We start from the raw sequence: 23,181 nt of genomic DNA on the forward strand, positions 1-23,181 counted from the left end.
TTTCTTTTTGCCATCACTTTATTATTGTTACTAGTGTGTGTGTGGGTGCTGCCTCCATGTGTGACTGTACACCACGTGCATGCCTGGTGCCCACAGTGCTCAGAAGAAGGTGTCCAAGTCTCTGGAACCAGAGTTAGGAAAGTTAGTTATGAAACTGCCTCCATGTAGCTGCTGGGAATCAAACCAGGTCCTCTGGAAAGAGCAAGCAGTGCTCTTAACTACTGAGCCTTCTCTGCAGCCCTTAGGTAGTTTTTATGGCGGTGTGTCCTGGTCTTCTCCACCTCTCCTCTCCTGCTACCACCAGCGGTAGTGGGCCAGGGCTCGGTTGGACTCCGCCACCTTATGCAGGTTATATTTCCTCTTGATCACGGGACCCCTGTTATGAAAAGCCTCCAGCAGCTCATGGGACAGCTTCTCTGGCATCAGTGTCCGGCGTGGCTTATTCTCTCGGCACTCTGTGATCATCCACTTCATGGCCATGAATCGGCGCCGTCGTTCAGATAGAGGCGAAGGGACCTGGGCGAGACAAGCTAAAGCTGAGCTGGCCTGACAGTGTGAGGGCTACCAGCTCCCAGAGGTTACCACGTACTTTCTCTGGAATATTCCTGGGATGGGCCCTGAGAACAGAAACCCGCCTCTTAGACTTTCCTTCCTCTAAGTGACATCTGTGACTAAGGAACATTCACTTTGAAAATATTCATTAAGCACTTTGCTTCCTAAGAGAAAGTTTCGCCAAGTCAACAAAAACACCAATTGGGAAAATCCTGCTCCTTGGGCCAAGCCAGCTACTTCAGATCAAGAGTGCCTAAAAATACAACTTTCTGTACAAGAACCATTTGCTTGGCCCCTCTGCATGCCAGGTACTGTGCCTCCACCAAAGACACAAAGAAAAAACTCCCCTAGTCTTAGGAGCTGATACTAAAGGAGAAAATAACCTAATATAGCAATGTAATTTATATGCTGTGATAGGGTGGCTAGTCCAGTTCAATAATGAGTGGTCATGGGTCAAGTACTATTCTAGACAATGGCGAGTAACCAGAGTCCTTTACCAAGAGTTCATACCTTAGGCCCCACGGGACACTGGACAAGTTATTCTCTGCCCTTCCATCTGCTGCCTATGGCCTTTACACTGTGGACCTCAGACAAGGGGATCCTGACAGTCCCATCTCTACGGATTTTTACACTTGGCCCAACTCTAGACCCTCACTCCCCCAACCTGTTTTACATGTAGGCTGCCTGCTTTACTGCCCACTCACCTGGTAGAAACGGCCCCCTTTGAGGATTGGCACCAACCCAATTATGGGCTCACAGTTTTTCAGTGCCTCATGGAAGATCTTATAGGGGTTACGTTCAATGGTGGCTTGTTCCTCTGCAGAGGCAGCACGGTACTTCTCAAACTGCTTCCTTTTCACGGCTTCCAGAGTCTGCAAAGAGAGGGAGAGGCTGCTCAGGCCCTAAGAGTTTACCCAATTCAGCCTGGAGTGTGGGCACACCTGTGACTGCCACCTGGAAGCTGGAGACAGGAGAATCAAGAGTTCAAGGTTATCCTCAGGCACACAACAGTGTTTAGGCTAGACTGTACTCCATGATACCCTCTTTTAGGAAAACCAAGAGTTTAGGTTCCTCCTGCTTTGCTAGGCTTTGACACAAAGAACAGGCTGAGACTTTTTTTTTTCTTTTTTTGTTTTTTCAAGACAGGTTTTCCCTGGCTGTCCTTAAAACTAGCTCTTCAGGGCTGCCCTTGAACTCAGATCCACCTGCTTCTGCTTCCCAAGTACTGAGATTAAAAGTGTTCACCACCACTGTCCAGCCAAGCATTTTTTTTTTAAAAGATTCATTATGTACATAATATTCTGCCTGCATGTATACCTGAATGCCAGAAGAGGGTACCAATTTTCATTATAGATGGTCATGAGCCACCATGTAGTTGCTGGGGATTGAACTGAGGACCTCTGGAAGATCAAGCAGTGCTCTTAACCTCTGAGCCATCTCTCCAGCCCCACAAGCATTTTTTTTTTTTAAGTGTGGGCACAATGGTAAACTTCTGGGTGATTGTACGTAGCTCTGGCTGGTGTGGAACTAGTTGTTGACCAGCCTGATCTCCAACTCAAGAGCTCTTCCTGACTCTGCTTCTTTTAAACTCACTTTGTAGAGCAGGCTGGCCTTGAACCTCATCAGAGATCTGCCTTGTCTGTGCCTCTTGAGTGCTGAGATCAAAGCAACCTGTTGTCTCCTCATCCTGGCCTCTCCGGTGATGGGATTTGAGGTGAGCACCACCACTCCCAGATCTTGGAAATAAAACTTAATGACAGGTACAGAAACCTCTAGTTTTGATGCTAAGGTGGAAAAACCGGACACAGAACAATGCCAGAAAGGGGGAGGAGGGAAGCAAAAGTGGAAAAACCAGGTTTACCTGGGCCATGAGGGATCTGGCCAGTACTTTGTTGCCTCCTTTCATCATCATGTTGGTGAATTTGCTTCATGGAGAAAAACAACATGTTTAGCTTTCCAAGGCTGTATCACGGGCCCCTCAGCAGAAACCTTCTTAGGGCTGTTTCCAGCCCACAGAAGAGCATTTGCAACCTCACCTGATGACAGGGTCGGCAAACACTGAGCTCGTTTCAGTCGCGGCGGCAGCTTTGAAGAGCTGGGTTTTCTTGAGTTCCTGCTCATATTTCTCCTCTTTAGTGAGTTCTGCTACTGGCTTACGGTAAGATTCTTTATCAACCAAGGGATCCCTGAATTGAGGGGCATAGCGGCCACACCTCACTTGCGTTATCCTGGGAGTGGGGAAAGGAGGAAGCAGACAAGAGAACTCCACAAATGAACTTGTGACTCCACAAGTGAATAAGCTTGACTTAACAATAAGCCTGTTTGCCATCACGCTGACGAGGGACAGTAGGGCTGGGACCAGCAGTAGTTGTGACTCTTGTCCCAAAAGGTAAGAAGCCCTCTCCGACATTGGCTACTAAAACGTGTTCCTTTGCAAACGCTACTGAATCAGCTCTCCTCCAATCGCCTAGGCACTTCTAGTTCTGAAATCTCGGGACAGAACCAGTCTAGATCAGCCTAAGCTGTCAAGCAAGGGGCAAGCTACTGAGCCCTCAATCTGGCCCCGAGTATGTGCTCTCCCGCTCCAGGACTCAGCGCGGCTTGTCTGCGGCTCCTTTACTTTCCCCAGGTACTCCCGTAAAGGCCCGAGCGGTGCTCCCCGCTACCAGTTGCCTTCTCACCCTGGAAGGTTCCAGACAGCACGCCTCACTCCCAGAGCCAGCCCCGACCACCGACACGCTGCGTGCAGTGCGGGGGCAGCCATCTTGGCCGGCTACAAGGACCTCAGAGGGCTGCCCACAGCGCGCCTGAGTGACAGGATACAAGTGAAAAACTGCACAGTTTACAAAAGAGTGGCTTTTACGTCAGTGTTTCCCTCCGAGGAAGAAGCAAGAAAACATGCTCGTCCTCTCGGCATCCTACACAGTCTGGCGCGCCTGTTGACAGCAGCTGTCAGGCCCCCGTGCAGGCCCCGCCCCCGGCCGTCTCGCGCAGAATCTCGCGAGGTTTGAGGGCGCTGGGCCGGACCGGGTGGCTGCAATATGGCGGAGGCGGAAGGGGAGAGCCTGGAGTCCTGGCTGAGTGAGTATCCAGGGTCACTTCTACCCTACCTCCAACCGCGGGCCGCCCTTCTCCCCACTTCGGCACAGGCGGCGGCAGCGGCGTGTGGCAGTCGGCACCCGACGTCGCCTCGCCTCGGCGCGAGCGCCCCGCGTTCACACCCCTTCGCGAGCAGGGCCCCTTCCCGGCTGCGCGTCCCCAAGCTCCCGCGGACGACACCTGCAGCTGGAGGTCCAACAGGCCCGGGAAAGCGACAGCCGAGTTCTTCGGGCTGCCAGGCAGGCGTGCTGGGGAGGTTGACGTGGGATTGCCCCCCCGCCTGTGCTGTGGGACCTTACGCCCGAAAGCCCCGTGAATGGGAAAGCTCTGGATTTGGACTGGTCCCTCTGCGAGTGTTGAGTGCTGCCACCCGTACACGCATAGCTGGTAGCTTCTAGATAGTGACCCTGGACGCGATGTGCCCGCCTTTCTCAGTGAGGATGCTTGAAGGGAGAATTATTTTCTAAAGAGGACTACAGGGAACAGAGTACCACATGGCTTGCTGAATTATGTATTGAAGGGAAACACACAGCTAGATAACCCGCTTTTGCGTAAAACAAAGAGCAGGGTGTAGTTGTTGCTGTAGCATGTGTTGTTATCATTACTAATTTACATTGCTATGAAGGAATAAGGTTTAACATTAGCAGGCAGTTTGTGCTTAGTACGGATTAACAAGGCTGGTTACTTACACTTTACTGAGGGTTAATAAGTTAACTTTACTAAAGGGTAGCCCCTTAAATGGAGACAGAAATTAAATAAGATGCCTGCATAGAGCCTTGTGTGGAGGTGAGGACAGTCTCCAGCCTCTTGGTTGTCTTGACCGTGGCCTTCCAGTTGCCTGTGGTCTTCCTTAAGAAATGCTCTTCAGGAGATTGAAATTAGGCTTAAAGGGGAGCTACATCCCCAAAGAGAAGAAAAGTAAGATTACGTGTGCGAAGTCTGCAAGCCACAGAGCCATCTCCCTATTTGGAACAGTTTTCCGAGGAGTGCTCAGTACTGGGTTCCAGACGTTGCTTAAAATCATTTACGGGGGGTAAATGATTTTACCGCACAGTCAGCAGTCCCAACTGTCCTGGGTGATGAGGCAGGGCCTGCCTGGTCTGCAGGTGCGTTCAATGCAAAATGAGGCAAACAGTGAGACCCTGTCTCCCAAAGTAAAAACGCGGTTAGAGTTCATTTTAGAGCATCAGCTGTCCTGAAACTCTGTGTGGACCAGGCTGGCCTTGAATTCACAGAGATCCTCCTGCCTCTGCTTCCTGAGTACTAAGACTAAAAGTGTGGGCCACTACACTTTACTTCGGATCCCATTCTTTTTGTTTGTTTTGTTTTTTGGAGATAAGGTTTTTCTGTATAGCCTTGGGTATTCTGGACTCTTTTTGTGTGTGTTGGTGTTTTGACTGCATGTATGTTTATATGAGGGTGTTAAATCTCCTGGAACTGAAGTTACAGACAGTTGTGAGCGGCCATGTGGGTTCTGGGAATTGAACACAGGTCCTCTGGACGAGCAGCCAATTGCTCTTAACCACTGAGTCATCTTTTCTGGCCCCCAAATCCCATTCTTGAGAGATGAAAATAAATAACATTTTAGACCAAGTATTCCACCTGCAAAATAGGTTCTGTTGCCACAATACACAGAAGACATTACCGAGCAGCTGGGTAATAGCCAGAGTAGAATTGGTTCACTGCATAGATAGTGGCAGGAAAATTGGAGTAGTTTAAATGACTTAAGCTGTACTTAGTAAGGTTGATTTATTTCTTTTTGTGAGACAGGGTCTCAGGAAGCCCAGGCTGTCCTCAGACTTGCTATGAAGCTGAGACTGGCCTTGAACTCCTGATCTTCCTTCTCTATCTCCCAACTGCTGTAATTTCAGATGTGCACCTTTTTCCAGTTCTTCTGACTGAATGGTGAGACTTGTACCAATATGAACCAGTCAGTGCAATCCTTGGTTTGCCTGAATTACTGCAGTAGCCTCTCCTGTCCATCTAATCTGCCCCTAGCCATCCCCTGTCTTTTTCTTGGTAGCCTTCTGATCTTTCTCCACCAGCACATGTTGTTCTTATTAACACTGAAGCTCTACTCCCCTTTGCTCATTACATGTTTCAAGCCCATCTCAGATTTTTCTTCCTCACAAACCATCTCTTGATGACTTCAGCCGTCTCTCAGGTCCTGCTTGGCACATACAGCTAGTGTTTAGGAAGCCACTGCTATGTGGAGTATTGTGAGAAGTTTATGTTAGCTGGGCATAGTGGTGAATGCCTTTAATTCCAGCACCCAGAAGGTAGAGGCAGGTGAATCTCTGAGTTCAAGGGTAGCCTGGTCTATAGAGTGAGTTGCAGGACAGCCAGGGCTACACAGTGAAACCCTGGCTCAAAAAGGGAGTGGGTGGCGAGGAACATTTCACAAATTTGCAAATCATCCTTCCTGAGGGACCATGCTAATCTTTTGTATCATTCCAATTTTAGTGTATGTGCTGCCAAAGTGAACACAAGAAGAATGAAGTTTAATCAGTTTAAACACTGGGTTCTATGCTAGCCTTACAAAAATGGAAGTAAAACAGAAAGGCCCAGGAAAATCAAGCCGTCTTTGCCTTTAGTTCAATCCATGTGATGTGAGAATAGATAGAAATTGAAGTGTTGAAGATTTTTCTAACTGGGAGCCGTAAGTACTAAATGCAGGTTTCTTTTGGTAATCAGAGAAGGCGAAGTGGAGAATGACCTAAGACAGAATGAGAAGACAGCATCAAGCTAGGCCTTAAGAAATGTGAAACGGCTACAAGAATGCTGGGTGGTGACATATAGAGCACATCAGTTAACAACTCTAGGAGTATAGGGGGAGCTAAGCTGAAAAGTAGGCCCACATTCTGACACGTTGGAAATTCCTGCCTGCAGTGTTTTAAATATTGACAGAAGACTCCTATTCCTCTTATACCTGATGAAACCATCCTAACTTTTACTTAGAATAATGACAACAAGCCAGGTCTGGTGGCTAACATCTGTTTTCTAGCTTTTGAAGGGTCAGGCAGGAGGCTCTCCCCAAATTCCAGCTGGGATACATAAAGAATTGTTGCCAGTAAGGTTACAGAGTGAGACTGTTTTTTTTTTTTTTTTTTTTTTTTAAAAAAAAAAAAAAAAAACAACAAACAAAAACCAGCATAGGTAAAATGGCTCAGTGAATAAAGATGGTTCCTGTGCCAGCCTAGCTACACTTGAGTTCAGCCACTACAGCCTTGTAATGTGGTTGGAGAACCAAGTCTATAAAGTGGTCCTCTGACCTCCCCATGTGTGCTGTGGCATTCATGTGCCCCAAGTCAGATGTCTTGTATGACACAATGTAAGAGAAGAGGGGTCCAGTGAGTTAGAAGGGGCAGGAATGAGAAAGATATAAGAAAACATTGATTAGGAACATGACTCCAGAGGCCATGAGATGCGTCAGCAGGTAAGGACACTTGCCTTAGAACCTGAGTTTGATCCTGGGGAACCACATAGTGGAAAGAGAACCAACTTCCACAAGTTGTCATTTGACCGTCACACTTGTGACATGCCACACATAGCCCCTCCCACCTCCTTCCCACATATGCAATAAGTAAAAATGTGATAAAAAATTTTAAAAGGAGCATGGGGAGGAAGCAACTCCAAAACTGTCAGGAATGGGTAAGGAAAAGGAATCAACAGTAGAGTTTCAGCTGGGTGAGGTGGCATATGCCTGTAATACCAACACTCAGGGAGGCAGAGGCAGGAGGATCTCTGAGTTTGAGGCCAGCGTAGTCTACAAATCGAGTCTAGGACAGCCAAGGCTATGCAGAGAAAACAATCTTGAAAAAAAACAAACCAAACAAGCAGCAGCAATAACAAAAAACAAAACAAAAAAACAGTAGGGTTTTAGACATGGGTGCCTGTGTGTGGATACCAGGGCACTTTTGAATAGTGGCACTATGTATAGAAATAGGGAAGTCAGTAACGGGAAGTGATGGGTTCTTGGTCCTATTTTTGTATTAAAGTAACAAAATTATACACTTGCCTGTGCTGATTTCTTTCTCACATGCTCACATAGAAACACAGCTTCTGGCTTGTCTGTGTTTTGTGCTTTGTCTGTAGCTCCTCCAGTGCCTTTTTTTATGTCATTGCTGTGTGCAACTTGGCTTCCTGAGAGAAGCCCAAGCCATGTGGAGTAGTCAAGGCTGATGATTTTCATTCCTATAGTAAGATATCCTGTGGGAGTCGAGGTTAGCGGTACTTACATTGAAAAGGAGAGCAGGAAATCTGGAGGGATGAAAGCAGCAAAGATTGAGGCTTTTACCAGAGACCCCAAAATAGAAAACCGTGAGTAAGAGCAAGACCCAAATAGGTGGTTCAAGGCCAACTTTGCAGGAGAGAACTCCATTGTTACCTGTGCTAGATGAGGGAGAATATGGAGTGGGTGGAAGTGGTGGGCACTTGGAGAGCTAGAGCCACCTAGCACCACCTCAGTAGTTGGAGTTGCTGTGGGTAATGGTGTCGTGTGAGCTGTAGGCACTGGGAAGTGGCACCATGTTGCTCAGGGCATTTTGTGCCCTGTGAGGCACATAAGTAAAAAGTAGGTGGAGCGCTCTGGGAAGCGGCAGTGCTGTAAGAAGCTGAATGGGCCTGGGAAGGAAGTTTCCTTTGTAGACCATTGCTTTGTGAAAGAGTCCCTATGACACTCTGTTGGGAAGATGGCTTTCCCTTGGTCCACAGTGCAAATTTTGTGAAGCTTAAAGATAGAAGCATTGGGCATGGATCTAGCTTCTTGGTATCATGTGAAGACTTGAAGCATCTCAAATGATAGGGATTAGGACAGCAAAGCCAAGCTGACACCTGAGAGTTAGTACTTGGGCAGGGAGACCCTGGTTTTATCTAGTGATGGCTAGTCATTGTCTGGTGATTGGTGTAGGATCACCAACCATTTCTTTCATTTTCTCTTTGTTTTTGTGAGACAGGGTTTCTCTGTTGCCCTGGCTGTCCTAGACTCATGTTATAGACCAGGCTGTACTCGAACTCAAAGTAATCTGCCTGCCTCTGCCTCCCTGAGGCCAACCATTTCTTAACAAATAAAAGAATAAAAGAATCTTTCTTTTTTGTTGCTGTTATTTTGTTTTGTTTGTTTTTTCGAAACAGGGCTTCTCTGTGTAGCGTTGGCTGTCCTAGAACTCACTCTGAAGACCAGGCTAGCCTTGAACTGATATATTCACCTGCCTCTGTCTCACTCAGTCATCGCCTGCCTTTGCTTCACTCCCCATCACTGCTCAGCTCAATCCCTACTCTTTGTCCTTGTCATTTGGAAGGCCTTGCTAATTACCTTTCAGAATTGAGAACAACCACTTCGATGGCACATATCTATAATTTAGCACTTAGAGACTGCAGCAGGAGCATCAGGAGTCAGGATCATCCTTGGCTACATAGTTGGTTTGAGTCTAGCCTGGGCTGCACAAGACCCTGTCTCAAAACAAAGAACCCTGGCCACATTTCTTTTCCTCTAAATATAAGTTAACAAACTATACAAAGTAAATAAACTGTAATTAATATAAAAAATAAAAATTTATATATATTAAAAAAAAACAAGTTACAAACTTGTGGGTGTTACTGGGAATTGAAACGAGGACCTCTATGTGCCAGGTAGGCCCTCTCAGCTCTTCACTTTTTACTTTGAGACAAGTGGGCCTTGTACTTGAAATTCTCCTTCAGCTTCCCACGTTGTTGAGATTACAGGCTGTTTTTTGTTTATTTGTTATTTGTTTTCTGCTTCTTTGGTTTTTGAAGACAAGGTTTCTCTGTATAACCTTGGCTGTCCTGGATTTGCTTTGTAGACCAAGGTGGCCTCAAACTCACAGGGATCCACCTGCCTCTGCCTTCGGAGTGCTGGGATTAAAAGCTGCATTGCCACTGCCTAGCCAAATAGTGATTTTTAAAGTTAAGAAAACACGGCTTGGGGTGCTGATGCATGCCTACAATTTTTAGTGCTTGAGATGCTAAGATTGGAGGATCATTGTGAGTTGAAGACCAGCCTGGGCTATAGTATGAGGACCTGAGAGGGGGTGGAGGTGAGTTAGCTCAGCCAGTAAAGATGCTTGCCACCAAGTCTAAGTTAGATTTTTCAGAACTCCATGACAAAAGGAAATCCTTTTAGGTTGTCCTCTGACTTCCACATTTCACAGCACTTGAGCCCCACCCGACCCTCAAATAAATAAATGTAAAAAAAAAAACCACATTTAGAACCAAAATCCAGAAACTCTGGGTATTAGCCCATGTAATGTTAGAAAGTCTGTCACCTCAGAGGGTTGAGGCTGTTTGAATAAGATGTGCATTACAGCTCAGGCTTCTCTTTGTCTGAGCCTGAAGCCCTGAACAGCAAGTAGCATAATTTGGATTTACATCGGAGACCAAAAGCCATTTCACCCCCCTCAGCTGGCCATCTTTTTGCACAGGTGCCAGAGTAGCAGGGAGAGGGCCAGACCTAGTGTTACTGGGCTTTGTATTTAGTGCTGCAGTTCTAGAACGTCCACGACCCTCAGGATGCTCTCACATTTGTTTGTACTTGATCATTCATTGAAGGCCATTAAACCTGAGGGTGCTGAATGTGTGAGTCAGAGTTCTGTCTATGCAGGGGGAGGCTCCACAGATTAGTAGAATGCCGAATGCATTTGTAGTGGGTCCTATGCAATTTCAGAAGTCTTTGAAGAATTAAGATTAGGTCTTGAAATCTTTGTGAAGGGCCTATAGAAATTACTCATTTTTGGTTTAATTTTGACCTGTTTTGGCCTGTCTTCAGCTTCTCGGGAGACACTTGCTGGTCATTGCTCCTGCTGAGAACCCAGACCAGTTTATCAGCAGGGGCTGTATAGTGAGATGCTCACGTGTGTGAAGGTGTCAGTGAGAACTGTGGTCATTCATGTGTATGTTTGACCTTTGGATCCCGATCTGCTCTGAGAGGTTTCTTCTCTCTTTTTCTTTTTCTTTTCTTTTCTTTTTTTCTTTTTTTTTTTTTTTTACTGCCACTTCCAGAAATATTTGGCAAAAAGCAGGAGCAAATTATTTTTGTTGTCTGGCTGAACTGTGGAGGTTTCCTTATGAAACAAATTTAGAAGCAAAATTTGGTGTTTAAAAATTGTGGAGATAGCCGGACTGTAATCCCAGCACTCAGGGAGGCAGAGGCAGGCAGATCTCTATGAGTTTGAGGCCAGCTTGGTCTATGAGTCCAGGACAGCCAAGGCTACACAGAGAAACCCTGTCTCAAAAAAAATAAAATAAAAATAAAAATTTTGTGAAGATAATCTTGTGCTATGAGTTGGTTTTCTAACAGTTGTCCTCTGTGCTTTGTTCCAAGATAAAGCTACCAACCCTTCCAACCGCCAGGAAGATTGGGAATATATCATTGGCTTCTGTGATCAGATCAACAAAGAGCTTGAAGGGTGAGTCCGGGGGGGGGGGGGGAAGAACCAAGGAAGGCTGGCCAGATGGCCCTCCATCTGCAGACTGACTGTAGTGTGATTGTCTACCAGGCCCCAGATTGCTGTCCGACTCCTGGCCCACAAGATCCAGTCTCCACAGGAATGGGAGGCGGTCCAGGCCCTCACGGTAGGTCTTTGCTGTCAGAGATGAATGCAGTGGGTACTCACTTGCTCAGTTCTTTCCTCACACACACACATTAGGCTATCAGTGGTAGTCAGGTTCACGCCCAAAGTCCCGTGGAGTCCCTCATACAGGTTGCCATATCTAGAACATGTCAGTTAGCTAGTCCACAAGTATTCATGCCTCTAGACCTAGCATAGAGGCTGCACAGATGATGGAGGGACCCCGGAGGCAGGACCTTTAGTTCATTGCAGGGCTCAAACAACACTTAGGTAGTCTTGACACTTAAGAGTCAGTGATTCACAGACAGGGGCAGGCAGATATGTAAGTCAGGGCTGCACAGAGAAACCCTGTCTAAAAAACAATAAAAGCCAGTCATAAGTGGTGCACACCTTTAATCTCAGCAGTTGGGAGGCAGAGGCAGGCAGGTCTCTGTGAGTTTGAGCCTAGCCTGCTCCACAGAGCAAATTCTAGGACAGCCAGAGAAACCCTTTCTCAAAAAAAACAAACAAACAGAAAAACAAAGCAGCAACAAAAAAAGTCAGCCAGCCAAAGAAAAGTGAGGTAAATACAGCTCTATAGCTGAAAATACTGCCTATTCTAGTGAGGGTGTTACGTTGATAGTCACAGTAACGGGCAGAGCGAGAGGAACCTTCAGATGCTTCCTTGCTTCCCTAGACAATAGCCAGGTTTGGAGGACAATGGGGTCCTTTCTGAGCCTGCCCTCCTTTGGGTCCTGGAGACACAGCAGAGCAATGGTGCTTAGAGGCCCGGGTACACTGCTCTTTCACTATGGAGCCAAGACCTTTATTTTATTTAGTATTTGTTGCTGTTGTTGTGTTTTTAAAAAGTTTATGTATCATCTATACAATATTCTGTCTGCATGCACACCTGCACACCAGAAGAGGGCACCAGATCTCATTCTAGTTGGTTGTGAACCACCATGTGGTTGCTGCTAATTGAACTCAGGACCTCTGGAAAAGCAACCAGTGCTCTTAACCTCTGAACCATTTCTCCAGGCCTGAGTCAAGACCTTTAAAATGGTGATTTTTAAGGGCAGCTGTTGTTGAATATTAATACTTATTATTGATTTATCTTTTAGTTAAACAGCTGTATACCCAAATCACTACACAGAAAGTAGGATTTACTTAGTTAACCTAGAGCACAATGCTGGGCATGATTACTCCATCCTAAACCTCCAAACCCGAATAGCTTCCTCCCATTCAGATTTTCAAACATTACACTTGCTTTTAGTCATATCTTAGGTCCAGTTCATCTCTCCACATGGTTCCAAGTCCTGTCCTGCCCGATCTCTGCTCTCCGACTCCTCCCCCTCACTTCCTTCTCCTCCCCTTAGGACCAGGATGTCCCACCTTTTTCTCTCCATTGCACAGCATTGGCTAGTTGTTTAAATGAAAATACAGAGAAGGGGTTGAGGATTTAGCTCAGTGTTAGAGTGCTTGCTAGAACACAGGGCCCTGGGTTCAGTCTTCAACTCTGGAAAAGGGAAAAAAAAAAAAAAAGAAAATACAGAGAAAAAATGATGGCATGTTTACACAAACTTGAAACAGGTGATGCTTAGAGTAAACATCACAACGCACTGTCTGGATTGAAACTGGATAATGGAATAGAGAAGTCAGCATTTGAATGAACGAGAGTAAATTGTATACATTCCATAAGAACATTATACCAACAGGCAACGAAGCATTTGTTTGTTTGATTTGGATATTTTCTTGAGATGTCTCGATTTCCTTCTACCTCTAAAAGTGTTAATAGTACAGGCATGTGCCATCATGGCTGGTTTGCAGGGGCAATTTTGGTCTCCAGGGGACATTCAATAGCGTCTGAGATATTTTTATTGTTAGGGCTGGTGTGAGCGTGGCATCTAGAATGTAGAAGTCAGTGGTCTAGCTAAATGTCCTTGAATGCACAGGACAGGCCTACAGCAAAGAGTGACCAGTCTAAAGTATCCACCAACTGCAGATGAGACTCCTAGCTTTAAAGAAACAAGCTACTGAGAGCTGGAGAGGATGTCTCAGTGGTTAGAGCACTGACTGTTCTTTCAGGAGACCTGGGTTCAGTTCCCAGGGCTCACATGGAGGAATTCCTGGAACCATTAGAAGCTCACAACCATCCTTAACTTGGGTTTCAGGGCATCCCATGCTCTTCTGGCTTCCTCCAGCACTGTACGATGTTGTACACAGATATCAGGCAGGCAAACACCTATATACATAAAATTCTTTACTTATGTATGTGTGTATTAAAGAAAAACCACTGGGCATGTTATCATAAGCTTTTAATCCCAGCACTTAGTAGACACGGCAGGCAGATTTCAGTGAGCGCAGACCAGCCTGCTTCAAACAGAAGAGCAGAGATGGAAGCCAAGAGGCTAGGCTGACAACTCAGTTGGTAAAGTGCTCTGCAAGTTTCAGGCCCTGAGTTTAATCCCGAGAATTGGGTGGCAAAGAAAGGCAGATCCCTGGGTCTCATTGGTCAGCCAGCCTAGTGTAATTATTGAGTCCCAGGCCAGTGAGAGTCACTGCCTCAAAACAAGGTCCTCTATCTGAGGAAGAATGCCTGAGGTTAACTTGGCATACACACACCCTCATACCTAAACACTGCCATGTACAAGCTGAATGAAGAATGCCCTACTCTTCCGCAGCAACACTGGAACATGCAAACAAAAGGAAGCAAGAGAAATGCCCCATTATCTAAACAGGATAGTAGATTTAAATGCCTCCTACTCCCACAAAAAAATGTCAATTTGTAGAAAGGATCCTCGAGCATTCTTGAAGTCAGAGGAACTTTCTCCTTGGACCTTGGTTTTCCTGCTAAGGTTCTAAGACAGTGTCTTTACTAAAGGGAAAGAAGGGTTTGTGGTGAGCTGTTCTGTGCCTCAACCTTCATTCTCCAGGGAGTGCACCATTTCTCTTAGTGAATCTCTTCACCTGGGACAGGTTTCTTAATACTTGGTAGAGACCAGAGGTCTCAGGTGCCATAGCCTCCATCTGGGACTGCCTCTCTCTGTGTGGCTGCAGGTGCTGGAGGCATGTATGAAGAACTGTGGGAGGAGATTTCATAATGAAGTGGGGAAGTTCCGGTTTCTGAATGAATTAATTAAAGTCGTCTCTCCGAAGGTCAGTTGGAGGCAATTTCTTCTGTTCCCTTCCCATCTCTCGTACTGTTTTTTCTGCTCAGTTAGCATGGCCCTCTCTCTGTGTGTTGTACTTGCAAAGCTGGTTCTTCAGGGTACCAGTGACTGATCAGGCTGAGGGCTGAGCAGCCTGCAGATGGACTCCCAGCCTAAAGGTGGCTGTGTGTGTCCAGGGAGAGTGTAGGCAGATAGGTCTCTGCTCCTAACATACATCAGCTGCAGGATTTTGCTTATTTGCTCTGATGGCCAGAGTCTATCGAATAGCTCTAGGCGGACGGACTCATTTTTCATGCTGGTGGCATTCTCAGAAAGTCCAAGAGAATGTGGCTATGGGGCTAGAGACATGGCTTGGTGGTTAAGAGCACTTGCTGCAGTCCCAGAGGACCCATGTCCAGATCTCAGCACCCACGTTAGATGGCCCATGACTGCCTGTAATTTCAGCTTCAAGGGGATCCAATTCTGACCTCTGGCCTCTAAAGGCACCCACATATATATGGTGGACACTCATATACATAAATAAAAATAAATCTTCATAATGTTCTCTTGCAAGATTTATTTATTATGTGTACAATGTTCTGTCTGCATGCACACCAGAAGAGGGCATCAGGTCTCATTCCAGATGGTTGCTAGGAATTGAACTCAGGACCTTTGGAAGAACAGCCAGTGCTCTTAACCCCTGAGCCATCTCTCCAGCCCCTTATTCTTTTTTTTTTTTTTTTTTCATGTCTCAGGCAGCTTTTGCATGGAAGCACAGGGATAAGGTCTTGGCCTGTTCTGACTGCAGGCCCTGTCACTCCCCTCTCCTGCTCCATCACACACTGTACAGTCGGGTCGGCTGGGTTTGTTTGAATAGGGCTTGTGAACTGGAGTGGGGGAGCACGCTATGAAGAAAGTCATTCATTCTTGGTGTCTCAGATGTTAGACTCTTACTTCATTTTACCTTCTAGTACTTGGGAGACAGGGTGTCTGAAAAGGTGAAGACTAAGGTCATCGAGTTGCTTTTTAGCTGGACGCTGGCCTTGCCGGAAGAAGCAAAGATCAAAGATGCCTACCATATGTTGAAGAGACAAGGTATGTGCTTACTTCTCTGTTAACTCCAGGGGCAGTGGATGTCGGTCAAGGCAAAGAATCCTGGGGGTCTCCAGGGTCATAGCAGGGTCTCTTCCTATAGAATGGATTTGTCATGAGGGCTCAGCTAGTGTTTTAGTAAGTTGAGGTGAAAGTAGCCTGCTCTTTTTCCTGCTCATTATAGGGATTTGGCCCTTGGTGTGTGAAAGACAAGAGGACCGTTGCTGAGCACATGCTCTGCCATTTGTGTCTCCTCTCAGGCATAGTGCAGTCGGACCCCCCTATTCCCATGGATAGAACGCTGATCCCCTCTCCCCCACCTCGACCCAAAAACCCTGTTTTTGATGATGAGGAGAAATCCAAGGTAAAGTGCAAATCTTGGACCTGGAGTTCTTTAGATGAGTGGTGCCAGTGGCAGGGTGAATGCACGTGGGCGTGTATGAAGGGGAGGGTGGGTGCTTTTTTGTTTTTGATATTTTTGAGGCAGTATCTCACTCTAGCCTAGGCTGACCTTGAACTCAACATCTTCCTGCCTCCATCTCCTGAGTGGTGCTACTGTAGGCATGGGCCACCCTACCAAACGTGAAATGGGGTCTTGTTCGGTCTTACCATTTCTTCTGGTCTGCACAGTGTGGATGGACACATGCTGCCTTTCCTCATTTTACATACCTTTTCCAGCTTTTAGCCAAGCTACTGAAAAGCAAGAACCCAGAAGACCTGCAAGAAGCCAACAAACTCATCAAGTCCATGGTGAAGGAAGTGAGTGGGTCCTGGTCCTCTGGGCGTGGGGCTCAGAAGCATGTGACCACAGAGCAGAAGTCCTTCCCCAGAGATCTTAGGCCTGTCTTGTTCACCCTGCACCAACCCTGAACTGGAGCGAGTGTAGGAGGAGCCTTGGATTGCCTATGGAGAGAGCAGGAGAGTGGGGGTGGGGCAGTGGACATGGGCAGTATCACTGTGACAGAGCACCTTGGGCTTAAGCTTAGTCCTAGGAGACATGCTAGGCAGAGATCTGGGCATGGCCTCTGCCCTTGTGCTGTTGGGTCAGGAGTGAGCCCTGCTTGGTTGTTAAAGACGAGCCAGGTGAACTTGCTTTTCCTGCACCCTCTTGGCTGAGGCAGGATGAGGCGCGCATCCAGAAGGTCACCAAGCGCCTGCACACGCTGGAGGAGGTTAACAACAACGTGAAGCTGCTCCATGAGATGCTGCTTCACTACAGCCAGGAGTACTCCTCGGAGGCTGACAAAGAGCTCATGAAGGTGAGCTGCACTGAGCTGAGCTCGCTGCTCATAGTGCTGTGCCCAAAGTGGGAACCTGTCCAGGTGAGGACGTGCTTGTTTTTGGCGGGCTTGTCCATGGCAGCAGGGGGTAAGGAGCAGTGTTTATTTTACACAGCTAACACCCAGGTACAAGTGCTGCAGTGAGGGAGTGAAGGGTAGTACAGTTTTTGGTTGGTTGTTTGGTTGGACTGGTTTTTCAAGAGTGTTTCTGTGTAGCCTTGACTGTGCTGAAACTCAGTCTACCAGGCTGGCCTCTGCCTCCCTGAGCGCTGGGATTAAAGGCGTGTGTCACCAGGCGCGGCCACAGCTTTGTTCTATATAGCTAACACCCCTGGTGCAAGCACCGCCTGTGAGATAATGTCCTAGGTGTTCACTCTTACTCTCTGCCTTTAAGCTTTGGGGGGACCTGGGTGGGAGACTTCCTGAGCCACTGATGTTGACATTGTGGCTTCTCAGAAACAAATCTTTTTCTTCTTGTTATTGTAATTATTGTTATTTATTCTTCTCATATATTACATCCTTATTGCAATTTCCTTTCTCCTCCAGTCTCTTCTCTCTACCCTCCCTTTCCCCCAAATCTAACCTTCTTCACCTCCTCACTGAGAAGAACAGGTACATCAACCAGATATGGCATAACAAGCTACAGTAAGACCAGGCACATATTCTCACTTCAAGGCTGGATGAGGCAACCCACTGGGAGTAAAAGGGTTCCAAAGGCAGGCAAAAGAGTCAAACAACCCCTACTCCCACTGTTAGGAATCACATAAGAACACCATAACCGTAAATGGATGCAGAGGATGTAGGTCAGAGCCATACAGGCTTCCTCCACCACAGGAACACCACCCAGAATCAGCTGACTGGGACTCACCTCACCTATTATCTGAGGGACTTTCATTTGATTCAGATGACTCGGGCAACGTTGTTTGGTGGGTGCTGACAGCACAAAGCCTGCTTTGCTCTTCACCCTGCCAGGAATTGTTTGTGGTCTGTTGGGGCATCCCACCATTTTCTGAGCATAAACATTGAATCAGGTGACTTCTGAGGACCTCTGTAGTTGTGATTTTTATGTCTGGGTCTTTCTCAGGAGCTCTTTGATCGGTGTGAGAACAAGAGACGTACTTTATTTAAACTAGCCAGTGAGACAGAAGACAATGACAACAGTTTGGGTGAGTATAAAGGAGTGACTGGCAAGGATGAGTCAAAAACTTGGATTTGTGTGAGCGTTATCATGGCCCACACAATGAAGAATCTCTTTTGTTCTAGGGGACATCCTGCAGGCCAGTGACAACCTCTCCAGGGTCATCAACTCTTATAAAGCAATTATTGAAGGGCAGATCATCAACGGTGAGGTGACCACCTCAACCATGCCTGACTCTGAAGGTACATACTTTTGATTCCCCATCTGGGACCTTCCAGACCAGCCACAAGTGGCAACTCACAGGGCCTGAGGGAATTCTAAGCATTTCAAGTGATCCTTCACTTCTCAGAGGCCAGTGGGTATGCATGGAGATTTCGCTGCCTGCCTGGTTTTCAGTTTCACTGGAGAAATGCCACTGAGTTGGGCTAGAAGCTAGAGCCTTAGTGGTTGTGCCCAGGTCCTGCCTCCCGCTGCACAGACACTAGATTCACCCTTAATGTTCTTGTTCCTCTGTGTTGACCCATCCAGGCAATGATCACTGCAGTAACCAAGGCACCCTCATCGACCTTGCTGAATTGGACACCCCCAGCAGCTCATCCTCAGTGTCGGCCCCAGCATCTGCTCCACCCGCCTCAGGCATTCCTATCCTCCCTCCACCACCCCAGACCTCTGGACCTCCACGAAGCCGCTCATCCAGTCAGGCTGAGGCTCCCCCAGGGCCTGACAGCATGAGCAATGCCCTATCCTTGCTAGATGAGGAGCTGCTCTGCTTGGGTAAGTGCAAGCATGGCATTAGAGGAAGGCAGGCCTGTGTGCACTGGGCCTATGGGCTCTAGGATGAGTTATCAGTAAAGCTCGTAGCTCATTGTCTGGAGGCTACTAGGGCCACCTTCCTGTGGATTTTAGGGCAAACATGATAGGCTTTGGTGCAACTCAGCTCCTCTGTTTCTGGGAGGCCTTTCAATCATGCATGTGACTGGGTGGAAGTGTGTTTACTTTCCCAAACTAGCTGCAAGGGAACACTTTTCTTTCCCGTTCATCAAGTAATGTCTCTTGTCTTGTTAAATGACCATTCTTGGGGGGGGAGGGAAAAGGATGTTGCCTCAGCCCAGTGCCACCTCTCACTGAGTTTTCTTTTGTATTCTTAGGCCTGACTGACCCAGCCCCCACTGCTCCCAAAGAGTCAACTGGAAATAGTCAGTGGCACCTGTTCCAGGTAGAGGCACAGTAATGGCCACGTTACCAAAGTGCCCAAGGACCATTCCTTCTTAGACTGTGCCTGGCTGCACTTTGCTAGAGCGAAAGCTTCTTGTACTTTCTAGAGCATGAGCTACTATAGCTGGGACAAGCTGCCTCCAAGGGTTGTTTTGTGGGTCGTAGTTCTGAGGTGGGTCTGAGCATCTCAGAAGGGCCTGGTGGGTGATGAACTCCCTTTCTCTAGCCCCTCCTAGGTTTTGCTTACCTGATGTTTCTGTTGTACAGAATGAACCATCATCAGATCTGGACTTTTTCAGCCCCAGGCCAATGCCTGCGGCCTGCTGTCCCTCAGATGGATCCCTGCTCCCTCCCCCAGTTTCTACCTCAAGTATGTCCCAAGCTCCACTGCCTGCTCCCTTCCCAGCTCCTGTGGTCCCAGCCAGTGCACCAGCTCCCAGCCCAGGTTCCTTCATGTTCTCTTCTGGACCTGCCTCAGCCTCGGTTCCAAAGGCTGAGCCTGCAGCCCCAGAGTACCACAGCTCAGCACTTGGTGACAGCACCTCGCACCACCTAGATGCCCTTGATCAGCTTCTGGAAGAGGCCAAAGTGTAATGGATGGAAGAAGAGAGGGTGGCTGAGGGTGGAGTGTTAGAACCAAAGGGAGGCAATGGGGATGGGGGGGGGGGGTCCCTTTTGGTCCCATTAATCAGGCTGGAAGCTGGTGGCCTGGTGTAGCTAGGAACTGGCCTTGGTTGAGGTGTTGCCCAGCAGTTCTAGCCTGGTCTCTGATTTGCCTTCTGTCCTTCCTTCTCCCCAGGACTTCAGGCTTGGTGAAACCTGTTTCTTGCTTCTCCTCTGGGGCCACTGCCTCCCCATTGCTTCCCACCTCTGCCCCAGCCAGGCCTCTCCTGCCCTTCTCCACTGGGCCTGGAAGCCCTCTCTTCCAGTCGCCAGCCTTTCAATCCCAAGGCAGCCCTCTGAGAGGCCCAGAGCTCTCCCTGGCCAATGTCTATGTACCCCTGGAATCGATCAAGCCTAGTAAGTGCTGGAAGACAGGTCAGCCTCAACAGCCATAGCATTTGTAGGGTATGTGATCAGTGGATTCTGTCTATGCAGAGGTCCCTTACAGCTAAAGGTCTGCTTGTCAACGTTTTTTTCAAGATTGTGTTTTTATTACTTAAGAATGTTTGTGCGCCTTGGTGTATGCATGTGCGTGACAGGTGCCACAGCAGTCAGAGGGTGTCAGACCTGAAACTGGACTTCCAGGCAGTTGTGAGCCATCTGATGTGGGTTCTGGGAACCTAGATCCTCCACAAGAATGGCAAGTGCTTTTAAGCCATCTCTCCAGCCTATCTCAGCTTCTTACAGCAGCTGTGTAACCTTGAGCCTCTCCAGTACTCCACAGGGCAGCACTGTTCAGCCACACTGGCTCTCTACATCCCCCTTGGCTTTAGTAGTACCTCTGGGGCTTTGGAGTGCCTTTGCTCTCCCGTCACACTCACTCATGTAAGTCATTCTTGCAGGCAGTGCCCTTCCTGTGACAGCCTATGATAAAAATGGCTTCCGAATCCTCTTCCACTTTGCTAAGGAGTGTCCCCCAGGACGGCCTGATGTGCTTGTGGTGGTGGTGTCCATGCTGAATACAGCTCCTCTGCCAGTCAAGAGCATAGTGCTGCAAGCCGCAGTGCCCAAGGTATCTTTGTCTCCTTCATCTCTGAACTTGTGTTGACCACTTTTCAGTGGCTAACAGGTGGCAGGTGGAGAGACACCTGGAGAAACATCCTCCTCAAAGGAGTTTTTGGATTTTTTTTTTTTTCTTTAGTCAATGAAAGTGAAGTTGCAGCCACCCTCTGGGACAGAACTTTCTCCATTTAGTCCCATCCAGCCACCAGCAGCCATCACCCAGGTCATGCTGCTGGCCAATCCAATGAAGGTAAGCGTGAGAGAATCCACAATACCCACCTGGGGTCCCACCGCCACAGGGAATAATACCTCTGAGCCTGTCTGGTCTTGGCATGATCTGTAGCACTAACCCCTCTCGTGCCACGTTTAGGGACTGAGCAGTCCCATCCCCCCAGCAGAGTAAAGAGTGGCAGGGAAGAGTGTCCTGCAGAGTGAATTCCTGGCTTGACTCTCACCTGCATCCCTCTCGTTATAGGAGAAGGTGCGGCTTCGGTATAAACTGACCTTTGCTCTGGGGGAGCAGCTGAGCACAGAGCTGGGTGAAGTGGACCAGTTTCCTCCTGTGGAGCAGTGGGGTAACCTATGACCCTAGCAAATGCTGTCATCTCCACTTGGAAGCAGGCAGCCCTGAGACAGGCTCTGGCGGGTCCAGCCACTGTACCCTCTGGGCAGTGCTTACAGCTTGGTGTGGACCAGGGTCCTGGGTGTCCCTGTCGGAGCCAAGCTGCTGCTTTGATCATCTCTTCTGGGCCCCTAAATGGACCTGTTTTACCTACCTGTGTGACTTGAAGTGACCGTACTGTGTGGGTGGGGAGTCGCTTGTGGCTTCACTGGCTGCCTTGGGGTGGTAGACTCTGGACGTGGAGTAGGTTTTCCCCTTTTTTACTGGCATCCCTTGATACCAGGGAGAGGACTCTTAAAGAGCACCTCTCCAATCCCCTCAAGAACTGCATCTTTACACCCTGAAGAGGCGTGGGTTGGGAGACTATATCTCCCATTGGCGTTCCATGCTTCTTTACTAACAAGCACTGCTGCTGCCCTGAAGTGGGCAGCAGTGGCCCAGAGTGAGAAATCTGGAGTACTGTGGTCTTCACTGTGGGCTTCGGCAACAGCACCCGGAAGTGGCTGCTGAGTGAGTGATGTGCTTGTCCTGGCAGTGGAAGGTTGTGTCCTATGGACATGTCAGCAGGACAGGGAACTTGGCCCGAGAGCCTCAACTAGGGATAGGAAGGAAGATGGAAGTGCCAGTGTTTCCCCTCACAAGCAGGTACTGTGGCTTTCTGGGAAAGGCATACCCTCCTGCAGTGGGAATAGGCCATCCTACTCACTACCTCTTGCTTGGCATGATATAAACTGCTGTGTCCCCCTTAACCCTTTTAAAGGGAAGACACCTCCCGCCACTCTGCATCCTCCTGCTTTGGTCACTCCTTCTCCCTGCCACATGGAATGTGGTGTGGCACCTATGGCTGGACCCAGGAAGTCTCAGGGTCACACACATTGCACTAAACTTTGTCCCTTTGTGCTGCACCAAAATACCCACTTTTTCCCATCTACAGAGGAGCACTGTTTGCAACATGTTGGGTCTGGAGGTTGAGGTGAGGGGCTGTGCTTGAAGTGAATTACCAGACCCTATTGCTTCAACAGTGCTGTGCCTCAGCTAGCAAGACCCAGCTGCTCCAGGCCAGAGATTTTCAAGACTACAGGGAAGTCTGCTGCCTTCGAGAAAAAGGAAGGTGACACAACTGTATCCCCTGGTCCCCTACATCTTGGGAGCATCCTTGCTCTGGCTAGAGGTCGTCTGACCGCCCTCCCAGCTACTGTCCTTAGTTAGCAGGTTTTACAGTTTTCCTTAGGACAGGTCAAAATCTTCTCACTGATGATGGAATAAATCCAAGAGCTTTCCAGAAACTGGTTACTTCAGCCTTGGAATAGCTATGGAATAGCTATTACTGTCAATGCATACCTTCATTAATCTTTAAACACGAAATTATGAGTGTTGCTCATTACTGAGGTCACCTACTTAATGGCCAACAGCTGTACTGGATGTACCACCCTCCTGCCCTTGTTTTGCTGCATGTGAAATAAAACTATTTTAACCCTGCTTGGAATTCTTTAATACAGAACACAACAGGCTTCTGAAGCATTTTGTTGAAAGAAGATAACCAACCTCAGATGGAATTTGTTCCCGTTCATTGGCTGAGTGGGGTAAGACATGAGAAACACAAATTGCCAGGCTTTCCATTTGGGCAGGATGACCCTGCATGGGCCAGTCGTACTCCATCAATGAGCTCATCAGCCAGGTGTGGCATGCTGCTTGAACACAGCCAGCCTATGAGGTGTGGCGGTCTCCATTTCAAAAACAATACACTTTGGTCAGTTTTCCATGTCAGGTTCAGGATAGACTGCTTAAAACTGCTTGGTCAGAT

The 23,181-nt window shown here is 47.9% G+C and overlaps 2 protein-coding genes and 1 non-coding gene across 4 annotated transcripts; 1 reads left to right on the forward strand and 2 right to left on the reverse strand.

Annotated features, from left to right (window-relative positions):
* On the reverse strand, positions 1 to 3,530 carry Mrps7 (mitochondrial ribosomal protein S7). The gene is made up of 5 exons (XM_055619393.1): positions 3,234 to 3,530; positions 2,589 to 2,780; positions 2,414 to 2,477; positions 1,257 to 1,424; positions 1 to 516 (listed from the first exon to the last, which is right to left on the reverse strand). The coding sequence occupies exons 1-5, from the start codon at positions 3,314 to 3,316 to the stop codon at positions 295 to 297; spliced, it is 729 nt and encodes a 242-aa protein (XP_055475368.1). The 5' UTR covers positions 3,317 to 3,530; the 3' UTR covers positions 1 to 294.
* Positions 3,462 to 22,856, forward strand: Gga3 (golgi associated, gamma adaptin ear containing, ARF binding protein 3). 2 transcript variants are annotated; one of them, XR_008721553.1, is made up of 18 exons: positions 3,462 to 3,633; positions 10,991 to 11,075; positions 11,166 to 11,241; positions 14,274 to 14,372; positions 15,337 to 15,460; positions 15,718 to 15,821; positions 16,136 to 16,216; positions 16,579 to 16,716; positions 17,822 to 17,903; positions 18,001 to 18,117; positions 18,404 to 18,649; positions 19,024 to 19,091; positions 19,358 to 19,680; positions 19,890 to 20,110; positions 20,596 to 20,765; positions 20,895 to 21,005; positions 21,231 to 22,022; positions 22,400 to 22,856. XR_008721553.1 is itself a non-coding variant. In XM_055619388.1 (18 exons), the coding sequence occupies exons 1-18, from the start codon at positions 3,594 to 3,596 to the stop codon at positions 22,414 to 22,416; spliced, it is 2,202 nt and encodes a 733-aa protein (XP_055475363.1). In that variant the 5' UTR covers positions 3,462 to 3,593; the 3' UTR covers positions 22,417 to 22,856. The 2 variants fall into 2 exon arrangements, 1 of the variants encoding a protein (XP_055475363.1); XM_055619388.1 differs by having other exon boundaries at positions 21,231 to 21,330.
* Positions 6,034 to 6,138, reverse strand: LOC129685881 (U6 spliceosomal RNA). The gene has a single exon (XR_008721554.1). It is a non-coding gene; the product is annotated as a U6 spliceosomal RNA (small nuclear RNA).
* Positions 22,857 to 23,181: the final 325 nt, after the last annotated feature.

The sequence above is a fragment of the Psammomys obesus genome, unplaced genomic scaffold (assembly GCF_907164565.1).
Source record: "Psammomys obesus unplaced genomic scaffold, mPsaObe1.curated_primary_1811, whole genome shotgun sequence".
Classification (NCBI taxonomy): Eukaryota; Metazoa; Chordata; class Mammalia; order Rodentia; family Muridae; genus Psammomys; species Psammomys obesus.

Coding starts and splice junctions, on each gene's coding strand:
- Mrps7 (XM_055619393.1), bottom strand. CDS start 3,316: ATGGCTGCCCCCGCACTGCACGCAGCGTGTCGGTGGTCGGGGCTGGCT. Junction 1,425..2,413: donor CCAGATCCCTCATGGCCCAG/GTAAACCTGGTT, acceptor CTCTCTTTGCAG/ACTCTGGAAGCCGTGAAAAG. Junction 517..1,256: donor AAGGGGGCCGTTTCTACCAG/GTGAGTGGGCAG, acceptor TGTCTCGCCCAG/GTCCCTTCGCCTCTATCTGA.
- Gga3 (XM_055619388.1), top strand. CDS start 3,594: ATGGCGGAGGCGGAAGGGGAGAGCCTGGAGTCCTGGCTGA. Junction 14,373..15,336: donor TTAAAGTCGTCTCTCCGAAG/GTCAGTTGGAGG, acceptor TTTACCTTCTAG/TACTTGGGAGACAGGGTGTC. Junction 15,822..16,135: donor ATGATGAGGAGAAATCCAAG/GTAAAGTGCAAA, acceptor TACCTTTTCCAG/CTTTTAGCCAAGCTACTGAA.